Source organism: Cervus canadensis, chromosome 30 (genome assembly GCF_019320065.1).
Source record: "Cervus canadensis isolate Bull #8, Minnesota chromosome 30, ASM1932006v1, whole genome shotgun sequence".
NCBI lineage: Eukaryota > Metazoa > Chordata > Mammalia > Artiodactyla > Cervidae > Cervus > Cervus canadensis.
The window spans coordinates 16,212,650-16,226,812 of NC_057415.1; the positions used below are offsets into that span (position 1 = coordinate 16,212,650).

General features: G+C 40.4%; 1 protein-coding gene across 1 annotated transcript in view; it reads right to left on the reverse strand.

Moving 5' to 3' along the window:
• Window positions 1-10,309, reverse strand: part of HSD17B3 (hydroxysteroid 17-beta dehydrogenase 3) — a 63,677-nt gene extending 53,368 nt beyond the window's left edge. Inside the window, exons 1-2 of the mRNA XM_043453433.1 lie at window positions 9,833-10,309; window positions 5,193-5,239 (exon numbers count right to left, since the gene is read on the reverse strand). Coding sequence (XP_043309368.1) covers window positions 5,193-5,239; window positions 9,833-9,986 — 201 coding nt within the window. The 5' untranslated portion in view covers window positions 9,987-10,309. The remainder of the gene's footprint in view (window positions 1-5,192; window positions 5,240-9,832) is intronic.
• Between the last annotated feature and the right edge of the window lie 3,854 nt (window positions 10,310-14,163).

Consider the following 14,163-nt stretch of genomic DNA (forward strand, 5'->3'; position numbering starts at 1 on the left):
CGATAAACCTTCCTGAATCGAATTCTTTTGAAGTTCCTTTGACATCTAGCTAACTTTGGGGTGTTTCAGAGGGCCCCTGAAACATCCCAAAGAGATATTAAACTGTTTATTTGGTTGGTTAAATTACATGAAAAAGATTATCAAATGAGTAATAAATCCACTCATGTTATAATGTATGAAAAATTACTAATACAGATATCCTAGAAATTATATGGAGTTCTTAACATTTTGATATGTCTTGATATTCTGATGAAAAACCTGATGACTTCACAAAAGTTAACAAAGGACTGAATGAACCAGCGAATATGCTTATAACTTTTATGGTTTCTATCTGAGAAATTACAGGTTTAAATCATGTGTTTTCCGGGAGTAGAGAAAACCTTCCTCTCAAACTAATTATAAAAATAATTTGGTAAAATTACACATTATAAACAAAACAATTATATTTTCTCTCTATCTGACTCCTCCAGAAATTTGAAACTCTTAAGTTTCCAGTAAGTTTATCAAATGAGCTAAAAAGGTTATCTCACTAACAGGTACAAAAATCTCAAGGAATTTTTGAGACCTTAAAAGAAAAGAGTTCACCTAGATTTGTTAGGCAAAATCTGTGATAAGCCTTTGGTGTGAGTTTCCCAGCCCTGTTTTATATTAAAAGTTCAGTCTGAGATCCTATAAGTGTTTCAGCAAAATAAAAAGTCTATGATCAATTCTGTTATGTGATTTTAATGTGAAAGTTTGTTTCTGAAGCTTATCTCAGTAATCTATCTTTGGATGAAGATCAGATGCCTCATGACCTGCAACCAGGACTGGAAAAAGACATAATTTAAGAGACTGTCTCCAACCTGGATGGAAGGACTTTTTATCAGGTACTCTTAACTAGCTCATGCACAATGAAACTGAAGGGAAATTAACTCTTAGATTAATTCCCACTTCCAAAGGCCCCTACACTGGATTGGTCTATAGAGAAGACAGCTGACCTGATCTCACCTTAAAATGATTCTCAAACAAGAGAAACTACAGTACACCAGGATGAGAAGACAACGACATCAGAGGTAGACAGCTTGTTCAAGATGCTGGACCTGATTCGTATGATCGTTTATAGTGTTCTCTTGACTTCTTAGACCTTTGTATATAAATCAAATGCTTTTCTATCATAGGCCTGATTCTATGCCAGTTTTAGAAATCAATCCAATTGTTGGGTTTCTGGCCAATTACCTGTATCTAGTTCTGGGTTACCTTGGTAAATTTCTCTACTACAAGACTCTAACTGGTTGGCCCTGAGGAAATTTACTTAAAAAATTATAATCATATTCAGGTCACTATGATACTACCAGACGGGATCCCCTCACTGGGCCAATTAATAATGCTTATTCTGACTCTGGCTATAAATTTGAGCCTTTTTCTATTCCTCAAGCTCAATCAGAGCAATAAGAAAAGTTTTAGCAAAAGAAAAAGAAATCTCCCACAATTATGAGATAGATTTATATAGATAACACCAGGCTATGGTGATTTAGGATTAAAGTCTCCTCTGTGTTAAAAACAATTAAATCATACTAAAGATAATCAGTCTAGTAACACTAGAAAACTGGGCTATGTGCATTATAGATGATGGTGCCAATGTATAATTTCCCTGAAAGATAAAGATTCATACAGAGTAGACTAAGTCAGACTACCTGGGATATACTGGGCTACATCTAATGGAAGCTCTTAGGTCTTACTTGTGACTTTACTAGTACTGCTGGCTATGTTCTTGTATTTCACCTGTTTTACAAAATTGCTGTTTCTTACAGTGCCAAATGTGTGACTGAGGCCTCTGATAAAATAATATATAGTTCCCTATGAGATCGATGATCATGACAGTGTAACTCTAGATATGAGAAAAAGCAACAAAAGGGAATGTTTTCCTGGACCAAGAGGCTAGTAAGACAGGTGGTCCAGAGAATTTTAGATACTGTTTTATGGCCTAGTCCAGTAACAGCACATTGAGTGGCCGGTCGACAAAATCTTTGCCAAACCTGAGAATGGACATTCTCAGCACCATAGGATAAAATGGTCCTGAAATGCCCCCCCCTAAGATTGACACTTGCCATCTACATCTACAGCGATTATATCATGGCCACTGCAACTGCTTTCAACGGCCCTGAAAGGAGTTCAGGGTGAAGATCAAGAATGAGGCATTCCGTGCTCTGGGAAAAACTGGCAGAACAGGCCTTCAGATAGTTAGATCTTTTCAGGAGATTTTATGAGTCCCAATTCTTGCATCTTCTCATACCTAGAGAAACACTGACATCATGAATGGTGCCGTCTGCTTTGGCTATTAAAGAAAAATTTTACAATTAAAAGTCAAAATAGAGTACTCAGCTATGGTTCAGACATCCTGGGAAATAACCAGGTGTTACTATGGGTGCTGAGTTGTGTCAGGCTTAGATGCCACCATTCTCAAAACAATGTCTGCTGGAAGCTAGTAACTTCTACCTTACTTTTTATAAAACTAGGCAACTGGCCACCTGGCTACAAGTCTCCCTGAAGTGCCAGGTCCAGACTGGGTTTCAGGCCTATTCTTCTAAAAGAAAGAGATTTACTTTGTCTATTAAAACTCCAGTTATCCCTTCTCCAGCTACTACTAACTGGGTATGTTACAACAAAATGGCAGACCAAGGGATTGAGATTTTAATCATACAAGGCTCAGATCTAAGACTTGGAACTCAGGAATACTTCCAATTCAGTGTCTCTTCTCCAGGCTGAGGCAGTCCTATGCCCCATTTTGACAAGAGATTATCACAGTCATAGTTGCCCTGTTCCCTAAATTAAAGCTGAGCAGGACTCTGTGGGGTGGCGACTCTGGAGTACAGACCTGCTGTACTGTAAAACATAGGCTTTATTCAGCCTCCTTGACCTTCCCTGAGTTCCAAAGGGTATATTCAAACAATTGCCAATCAGAGAAGGGAGGAAATACAGAAACAGAGGGGAAACAATCAAATGGTGGTACAGCCTTGAGACGGGTCCTGGTTCCTACTCAAAGAAATATGCATAACAATGTCTTTTGAGTTCTTCTACAGAACTGGAGCCCCCACCCAGGTGGAAGATGGTAACTTCAGACTAAACATAAGATTCCTAGAACACAGCTCTGTTGCTTGACCACCAGCCAATCATCCCAGTGGTGCCTCCTGTTTCTGGGGACCAGTGATGACCATCCTATTAGGTCTCCTGTTTGGCCCCTGTCTATTTTACCTCTGAGAGGCGCCAACAGTTTCAAACTAAGTTGCTGTTATTACAAGAGTAAAAGCTGGTTTCAGATATAAAACACCCCAACTTAGGTCAGGTATAGAGAGACTTCTGCTCTGCTAGGCAGGCCTATGCCCAGGCACAGCAGGAAGAAGTTACAGAAGAAAGAGACCTCTGCCCCAATTCCCAAAAAGCATCTTGAGTATGAAGTCTCTCAAGGGGTAGTTGTTAGGGAAAACACACTGCCTGTCCGTCTACCTAATGTTACTCAGATCTCAGTATTCGACTGTCCCCACAGATGATATAGAAGACCCATGATTAGGCCTTCCACAGAAACAAAGACAGGGGGGAATGTGAGGCTGCCAGGGCTAACACTATGACAGGTGGCCCGGACCTAAGTTTCGGTTTCCCCTGAAATGGTAAGATTCCCTACCCCCATCAGGCCGCCTGGAGCCAGCCAATCAACAGGCGCCCAAAACAGAACAAAGGGAACACAGCGAGGGAAAGCTGAAAAGCCCGCGAACGCCTAAGTTTGAACAAAAGCCTGTGAAAGTTTGTACCAATAAAATTGCTTTGCAAACATGCAACCAATCCGCTTAAGCCAGCTACCAACCGCTTATGCACACCCTATAAATTTGGTGTAACAGCTGGGGCTCGGGGCTCTCTGACCCTGCACCACTGCGTTGGATGCGGCAGGAGCCCTGGCTTGAGTCAGTAATAAACTTCCCTTTTTGCGAGTTGCATTGTCTTAGAAGCCTTCTCTTCCCGCTCGGGGATTTGGACATCAGGCAAAACACTAATTAATTTTCAACCTCAAATTCTTAACTATTACAGTCCATAGTATTCCAGACTGAACTGCTTTCCTTGAAGCAGCAATTAGCAGGGAGACAAGAACAGGTTCTCCGGAAGAGAGAAAATCTTGCATGAAAGAAAGATCCCAGAAAATTGTTTAACACAGCCTTAGAAAAGAATGAAAGGAAATGAAGAATAAGATTCTACAAGAGCAAAGCTAGAATTCGTCTAGAACAGAAACAGAATTTGAAAGTTCTTAAATGGTATCTTTTGGGCTAGTAAAGACCTGGAAGCCCAGAAAGGATATATAATTTGTCCAAAATCTGCAGACTGAGTGAGGACTAGAATACATAGCTCCTGACCCCTAGACCACTGCCTAGTCGCTAAGTCATGTCTGACTTTTTGTGATCCCCATTGACTGTAGCCTGTCAGACTCCTCTGTCCAAGGAATTTTCCAGGCAAGAATACTGGAGTGGGTTGCTCTTTCCTACTCCAGAGTATTGTCCCTGGGATCAAACCCACTCTGCTGTGTCTCCTGAATTGGCAGGCAGATTCTTTACCACTGCACCACATGGGAAACCTTATAATAGCTTACCAAACTACATATCCTATAAACGCATTCTTAGAAAAGCTTAACTACCTGCTACCTATCTACAGAGAAACAAAAAGCCTAGAAGGAAACACTCAAAGACATCACATACCAGTGACCCTCAACTCTATCAGCTTCTCTCTTTATATTATTTTTTAATGGTCATTAATCTTTTTGAAATGAAAGTTTTATATACATATGCTACCCACACAAATGATTTTTAAATTAACATATGCCCTGGCTATGATGTAAAGGATAAACACAAGGAAAGTAGTTTATCATTTTTTATTGTTTTAAGTATAATAAATGCTTATGGTACAATTACCCTAGAAAATAACAGTGCCCCCATAAATTCCTAAAACAACTCCTAAGGAGAGATACTGCCACCTTTGAATATCATTGTATTTTTTTAAGGTAGCCAGAGGGTGAGATTATGATTTTTAAATTTCCTTTTCCATAGAAAATAGTTTTCTTTGTAAAAGAATGTCTATTGCTTTTATAATCAGAACAGTAGTGTTTGTGGTGACACACGACCATGGTGTATTTAATACAAGGAGAGGAGAAAGTCTTCAAGAAAACAACCTACCTCGAATGAGTAAGCTTTCCCAATCCCATCTCCTGCTCCAGTGATCACTGAAAAAAAGCATAAATGGTTTTAAAGGATAGAATTAATTAATCTTTAAGATCTTCTTTCTTGCTGGCTACATTTGACTGCAGGCCCACTCTCTAAGATACAATATAATATTCCAAAGCAATGCCCTCCTACTCTCTAACCCAACTCTGCTCAACTGTGACCAACTTTGCTTAACTGTGAATGTTCCAGCCTTGACTTCCTTCACTAAACTTCAAAATGAAGCTTTTTTTTTTTTTGGATGGGGTTGAGGTGAAGAGTTGCTGAGGCTATGGAAAACATGGTCCAAAATGAAACAAAGTGTCTCAGCCAGAGAACATTTTATTCAGACCCCATAAGGGCTTACAGTTCTAAGCCTTAATTCATCAAGGACAAGCAGTGTACTCCATTATCTCCCTACCCACACACCCAGTTGTCACTGTAAGGATGTTTCAAGATTCCTAGTGAAAGTCAAGTTCTCCCCATTTCCTATCTTCACCCTCATAGGACAGCAGAAATCAAAACCCATGGAAGATAGAGAACTTTTAATGAGGAAAATACAGAAATGCAAAAAGAGGATGGAGTGACATGAAGGAACCTAAAGAATTTGTGCTCACTAGATCAACTGATTAATAGATGACCGTGAGATGTGCCATCTAGTCCTTTTTTATAGTCCATAACACATAGATTAAAAAATTTTTTTTAATTGGAAGAATATTGTTTTACAGTGTTGTGTTGGTTTCTGCTTTATAACAATGGAAATTGGTCATAATTATATATTCCCTGCACCCCATCCCACCCTTCTAGGTCATCACAGAGTACCAGGCTCGGCTCCCTGTGTTATATAGCAGCTCCCCTCTAGCTATCCATTTTACACATAATAGTGTATATACGTGAATTCTACTTTTTGCAATTCTTGCCACCCTCTCCTTCCTTCACTGTGTCCACAAGTCCATTCTCTACATATGCATCTCCATTCCTTCCCTGCAAATAGGTTCATCAGTACCATTTTTCTAGATGCCATATATATGTGTTAATATATAGTATTTTTCTCTTTCTGTCTTACTTTACTCTGTGTAACAGGCTCTGGGTTCATCTACCTCACTGCAACTGACTCAGATTTTTTCCTTTTATAACTGGGTAATTTTCCACTGTATAACAGCAGATACATATTTAATGACTGAGCTCTAGAGTAAAACTCAATTGTGTGAATGCCATCATTTCAAAATAAACTACAATTCAGTATATACCTATCTGCAATTTACCTTTGCAGCAACAATCGAAGGATATGCTTTCCAAAAGTGTGTACGAAAGCTGTGTGTGCATTTAGTTACAAACTTCAAGCAGCACGCTGGCAGAAGCACCCTCATTTTAATCATTACCAATTATTTTACGTGTTTATTTGGATACTTTTAAGTGACTCCATGCATATGACCTGTTTTGCTTGGTAGAGGTACTATGCTCAGGGTTCCGTTGTCTTCTGCTCCATCTTCCCCTTCCTTACAGGCATCCTCCAAATCACCACGTACCAGGCCTGAACTATATAGTCAAGATACGGTCACTAAGTGGCTGGCATCTTCTGAGTGCTTACTTTCTGCCATGCACTTTATTTGGGGGGTTCGTTTGTTATTGACTTAGACCTAATTATTTACCAGCTAAATTACACAGCAGCTTTACGCAGCATGAGATGGACAGGAGGCAGAAGAGAGGAGGCGGCTGGCTGCTGAGGTTCCTGGCTGCCTCCGCTCCTGCTCCTGTGTGTAGCAGTCCCAGATCGGCCCTGGGACACAGGTTAAATTAGGTCCAGGCTCTGACACTCCACAGCCACCTGGGCTCCCACTAGCAGCTTCTTCATGGGAGTTGGGAGTGAGGGTGACAGATGAGGCTGTTTGAATTTAGGGAGAAGGTGCAACAGGCATCGTAGGTCCAATAAAGCTCTTCCTTGTCAGGCTCACAGAAACACAGAAAGCGCGTGTGGCTGGGCAGCCCCACAGCCACCATCTCATCTAACATTCAAAACAAGCTTGTGATGCGGGGACCATCTTTTCCCTTATAAATGAGGAAGCTAAGGGAAAGTTCTTAACCCAATCAAGGCCGCAGTGCTAAAGCTGATGGCAGCAGGATCTGAACCCAGGCTCTGATCTTGGCCCCACACCTCTATAGAGGATACCAGTGACAAAATTAGGAAATCGGCCACAAATGGCTGCATATGTGAACTTCTTTTGGAATGCTTGTTCCTAGAAGGGCTGAGTTCTAACCCCTCAGAGAATGGCATTTAAATCTGTGTGGAGCAGGACTTTTGGATCCAGAACACTCAAGTTCAGACTGCTCGGCAAGTACATTGGAAACTTCCTACTGACCTGAGAGGAAGGAGTTCTCACACATACATATTCTCTCTCTCTCTCTCCAGATATAACAAGCAACAGTTAAAAACACATTTTTTCATGCCAAACAATTTTCATATGATAATTTTTTCATTTCCAGTGCTGAGGGTATAAGGTTGCCAGCTTTTGCAAATAAGGACACAGGATGCCCAGTTAAATTTGAATTTCAGATAATCAACAAATATTTTTTTAATATAAGAATATCCCACGTAATAACTGGAGTGTCATATATTAAAAATTATTTATTTATCACTAAATAAGAAATTCAAATATAACTTGAGTATCCTGTATTTTATCTGGCATTCCTATAAGGTTGTTTACAATCTCTCCTATTTAGCCTGGGATTGTATTCCTAAAGCCTCTTAAATTCTTTTTTTTTTTTTAAGGTCACTGGATTTCTTACTACCCCATTGTAGCATAAAACCTGACAGCTGGGTTTTGATTTTGTTTTTTTCCTTTTTGTAATGCAAGTGCTTAGCTTATGCTTTGATTGCCGGTTAGGCATCAATTTCAAAGAGGCATCTACTTTAAAGATGCGGATCGCTAATAAAAGTTATGTTGGCCATAGGATAACGTAAGGGGCCAGGCAACCTCCCCCACATGAGGTCTCTTTTTAAAAAAATTTTGTTCTTCAGTTGCTAAGTTGTGTCCAATTCCTTGCGACCCCACAAAACTGCAGCACATCAGGCTTCCCTGTTCTTCACCATCTCCCAGAGTTTGCTCAAACTCATGTCCATTGAGTCAGTGATGCTATCTCACCCTCTGCCACCCCCTTCTCCTCTTGCCCTCAGTCTTTCCCAGAATCAGGGTCTTTTCCAATGAGTCAGCTTTTTGCATCAGGTACCCAAAGTATTGGAGCTTCAGTGTCAGTCTTTCCAATGAAAATTCAGGGTTGCTTTCTTTAGGATTGACTGATTTGATCTCCTTGTTGTCCAAGGGACTCTCAAGAGTCTTCTCCAGGACCACAATTCAAAAGTATCAATTTTCAGCACTCAGCCTTCTTTATAGTCCAACTCTCACATCTGTACCTGACTACTAGAAAAACCATAGCTTTGACTATACAGACCTTTGTAAAAAAAAAAAAAAAAAAAAGGTGATGTCTCTGCTTTTTAATGCGCTGTCTAGGTTCGTCATAGCTTTTTTTCCAAGGAACAAGCATCTGTCTTTTAAAAACCTTGGTTGGTTTCAATAACTGACCATTTTGACCACTTGTTTTTTCTCTTCCTGCACTTTAAATTCCCTCTCTTATGTTTTAAATTCACCATTAAAGAAAAAGTTCTTGAAACCCTAGGCCCCCACCCCAGAATAAAATAAAAGCAGAACCCCAGGCCCGTTCACTCTCTCCCTCTCTTTCTACACACGACCTTGTTGTGGAACCAGGTGTGCTATATAATTTACAGGCCCTGTAAGTAATAAACCTTTATTTTTCCTTAAGTTTCCTGATGGTGCCGAAAGGCGTTTTGCAATCATAGTAAGACCCACAAGGGCTGGCCAGGTCACAGCATTGGTTAATGATAGACTGACACCAGCACATAATACCAACTTTGAAATGCAAACCTAGCACTTCATTCAAGGAGATGCTGAAACTATAGCCTCATGTTCTTCACCTTAAACTCAGTATAGAGCTGAAATTCTGCATGGCAGTTTCAGGAGCTAAATTCTATTGAGAGACAGTGATTAATCAATCTACTTGGGACATAAAACAGACCCAGATTTTGAATATAACCATTTAAAAACATGTCTCCACAGAGATCTTTATTGCCTTGATTTTGCATTACCCTCACTTTGTGAAAGGTCTCTGAGAAATTATTATAATAAAATGGATTTAAATTATTATTGGATTTCAGAATTTTGAAGTTCCGTTTAAGAAAATGAAAGCACTCTGGGTTTTTGAAAATCTGGGGAAGAGGATACATAATTTTCTGCCTCATCCATGATTTGTATCATCAGAAACCCCAAAAATAAGAAAGCCCAACTAGTGAGGATGGGAGGAAAAGCACACAGGGAAGAACTGAGTCACATTCTTCCTGAATGACTCTCCTGATGCTGCACATCACGTTTTTCAGTCAATTTCATTTGTCCTTTCCAACCCCGCAAATTAACCCAAAGGAATTACATCTTTGCTCTCAAAAGGAAAAGAAGCAATATATCTTTTGAGATATATATCTTTTGAGATCTAAGTAATAATAAGAACAACAACAAAAAAAACAGAAGATGGAAAGCTTTCTTTACCTGCCCACTCTCCCATTGACTTCAAGAAAGATCTTGGCAAAACTTTCCAGAAGTGCAGGAAAATACATTTAGAGAATCTCACGCATTTCATCAGGTAGAACAGGCAAACCAGCAACCCTACGAAAATGAAGAACTGCTCCAGAACCTCCCCCATGATGGCACCACGGCAGATGCTGTTTCAGATCTGGTCCGGTCCCTCACAGCCTTCGAGGTGAGCGTGGCTGCTCTGCGGGAGCGTCAGTCCCCTTCTGGAGTCACTGGGAACATTCCAATGAGTCACTGTGTCAAGGCGTTCAGATTAGAGTAACTTCTTTACACAATCCTCTGATTCATTGGCTTTGGAATAAAATATTCTTTCTAATATCCTTATAGCACTGTTGGGCTTTTGCGAGGCAGGGGAGTGTTAAAGAAGTCAAAGGTGAATATAAAGATAAAGCCTGGACAAAGAAAAATGGCAGCCCAGCATTTCCTCCTTAAATCTGGAAGCTAAAATAGATACTAAAAACTATGCAAAATTCTAAAAGTTATTCATTCACTTAATCAACAACTATCTATTGACTGCCTACCAGGTGGGAATCGCTGTTTGAGGCCTTGGGAATAGAGAATAGTAAACACGGCCAATCACTGCCAGAGGGAGCTGAGATTCACAGTCAATATGCAAATAAGTAAGATAATGTCACATATCAGTGCCATAAAAAAGTGCTGTGGAGTGACAGAAAAAAATTCTGTGAAGAGGTGGTATTTTGAGCTGAAATTTGAGTGGAAAGGAGAAAACCCTACAAAGATAAGTTTCCCCCTTCAGGCTGAGGGAACAGCTAGTACAAGTGACCTGAAATGAGAAAGATGCATGTATTTGAGGAATAAATAGCACTACATAGTGGATCTGGTGTGTACAGAACAAAAGGAAAGAATAAAGTAAGATGGAGGCATGTGGAGGAGCCAGATACTCCTGGTGAGGAGTTTGGACTTTACTCAAGTAAGAGGAAGCCACCAAAGACACTCAGATAATTGTTGTTGGTGTTCAGTCATTCAGTAGTGTCTGACTCTTTGTGACCCCACGGACTGCAGCACGCCAGGCTTCCCTGTCCCTCACTATCTCCTGGAGTTTGCTCAGACTCATGTCCATTGAGTCAATGATGCCATCCAACCGTCTCATTCTCTGTCATCCCCTTCTCCTCCTGCCCTCAGTCTTTCCCAGCATCAGGGTCTTTTCCAGTGAATCAGCTCTTCTCATCAGATAACCAAAGTAATGGAGCTTCAGCTTCAGCATCAGTCCTTTCAGTGAATATTCAGGGTTGATTTTCTTTAGAATCGACTGGTTTGATCTCCTTGCAGTCCAAGAGATTCTCAAGAGTCTTCTCCAACCCCACCATTCAAAAGCATCAGTTCTTCGGCTCTCAGCCTTCTTTATGGTCCAACTCTCACATCTATACATGACTACTGAAAAAACCATAGCTTTGACAATATGGACCTTTGTTGGCAAAGTCATGTCTCTGCCTTTTAATATGCTGTCTAGGTTTGTAATAGCTTTTCTTCCAAGACAATTACATAATCTGATGCTGAGAAAAGGTGACCTTTTGGAAGTAGGGATGGAGAGTGGTCACACACTGAAACAGGGGAGTGGAGAGACTCTGACATCATCCAAGAAGAGTGTCCTCATATTCAGCTCTTGGCCCTCTTCTCTTTGGTGTCCACACTTACTCATTTGATGACATTACCTAATCTCTTGATTTTAAGGACTTTGTGCACTGAGAACCCCTAAATGTATAACTTCAGTGGTAACCAGGCTGCTCATCCATACTTGTATTTCCGTTTGAAAGCAAGTAACATTAACACCTGGAGAAGGCAATGGCACCCCATTCCAGTACTCTTGCCTGGAAAATCCCATGGACGGAGGAGCCTGGTAGGCTGCAGTCCGTGGGGTCAAGAAGAGTCGGACATGACTGAGCGACTTCAGTTTCACTTTTCACTTTCATGCATTGGAGAAGGAAATGGCAACCCACTCCAGCATTGTCGCCTGGAGAATCCTAGAGATGGGGGAGCCTGGTGGGCTGCCATCTATGGGGTCGCACAGAGTCGGACACGACTGAAGCGACTTAGCAGCAGCAACATTAACACCTCTATTTGAATGCTTAATAGTCATCTCAAGCTTAAGTCTAGCAATGGCTTCTGATATTACCTTCGAATGTCAAAACTTATTTCCCTCGCAGATTTCCCTATACCAGAACATGGCAACTCTTATGTTCCAGCTGTTCAGATTAAAAACCTTGGAGATAGGTTTGCTTGTATGTCAGGTGATGAGCAAGATCCTTCAGTGAGAAGGAGACCCGGGAAGGAAAGTGAGAGGTACAAGTTACTGTCAAGTTCAGCCTGCATTCCTCTCTAAACCATGCCATGTATTTACCCTAGCACTTTCAACTAAGGTCCTTATCTGGAGCAGCTTCTCAGTTCCAATTGTCACTTGTTCATAAAGCTATGGGCTACCTGAAGAAAGTACAAGTAATATGGAGATTAAACTAAAATTAGAGCAAATGAGATGGCCTTTGCCAATGGTAGCTCCCCACTCCTTCCCATTTTTTCCAACTGCCCCTTATTTATTATGTCTTGTGTACCCAAATCTGCACTAAGCACATTACAGGGATTACCTATCTTGGTTAATTATTACTCTTTCTACTGATGGTTAGTTGGCAGAAGCAGATAGTATAGATCAACCATCTCAGCTCATCCACAAATGTTCCCAAAGGAGTGAGAGGCTGAGGTGTTTGACAAACATGAAGACAACAAATATTGTTTTTACTAAGGTCTGGGAAAGGCCTGGCCAATGCCCAGCAGGGTGTCCTGTGACTCTGGTTTAGTTTTCTTCTGAGCATATTTTTTATTGGCTTATCTTATTTATTGCTTGTGGTTGGGTCTCCTGCCATGACAAATAAATTCCTTTGGATTGGGACTTTGCCTTGTAGAGCAAAAGTACTCTGACCCACAGCTCCTTAACATAACAACTGGAGACCAGTAGAAGAATATTCAAAAGAGCATTGTTCCAAGAGGAAAAACGGGGAACTATCCCAATGAGTTTATTCTCACAGTGAAATATTATACAGTAGTGCAAATGAATGAATTACAGTCAAACAGAACGACATGTGACATTCAGAAACATAATGTTGAGCGGAAAAAAGCAAATGCCAGAATATTACAAGTCTGATATTTTATAAACTCAAAAAAGCAATATAAAGCAATATATTGCTTATGTTAAAATGTGATAAAATTGTTGTTACAAACAATGGAATGATAAACACAAAATTCAAGAAAGTGGTTTCATCTGGGGAGAAATGATATGATGGAGAATTCCTATAGGCAGGTATAAGCTACTGGTATCATGTGATTCTTGAACTGAGTAGCATGTACATGAGTGTTCACACAATATAATACAGTGCTTTATAACTTATATGCATTTCACACATAATCTTTTGCCATAATAATTACACTATACTAAAATGTACAGTGAAAAACCTGAATACTCATGATGATTTCCAACTTGAAAATTAAATAAAATATAATTATATGGTTAAAAAAAAAAGCAGTCAAGGATGTATATTGTCACCCTGCTTATTTAACTTATATGCAGAGTACATCATGAGAAACACTGGGCTGGAGGAAGCACAAGCTGGAACCAAGATTACTGGGAGAAATATCAATAACCTCAGATATGCAGATGACACCACCCTTATGGCAGAAAATGAAGAAGAACTAAAGAGCCTCTTGATGAAAGTGAAAGAGGAGAGTGAAAAAGTTGGCTTAAAGCTCAACATTAAGAAAACTAAGATCGTGGCATCCGGTCCTGTCACTTCATGGCAAATAGATGGGGAAACAGTGGAAACAGTGGCTGTCTTTATTTCAGGGGGCTCCACAATCACTGCAGATGGTGATTGCAGCCATGAAATGAAAAGACGCTCTACTCCTTGGAAGGAAAGTTATGACACAACCTATATAGCATATTAAAAAGCAGAGACATTACTTTGTTAACAAAGGTCCATCTAGTCAAGGCTATGGTTTTTCCAGTGGTCATGTATGGATGTGAGAGTTGGACTATAAAGAAAGCTGAGCGCTGAAGAATTGATGCTTTTGAACTGTGGTGTTGGAGAAGACTCTTGAGAGTCCCTTGGACTGCAAGGAGATCCAACCAGTCCATCTTAAGGGAGATCAGTCCTGGGTGTACATTGGAAGGACTGATGTTGAAGCTGAAACTCCAATACTTTGGCCACCTGATGCTAAGAGCTGACTCATTTGAAAAGACCCTGATGCTTGGGAAAGATTGAGGGTAGGAGGAGAAGGGG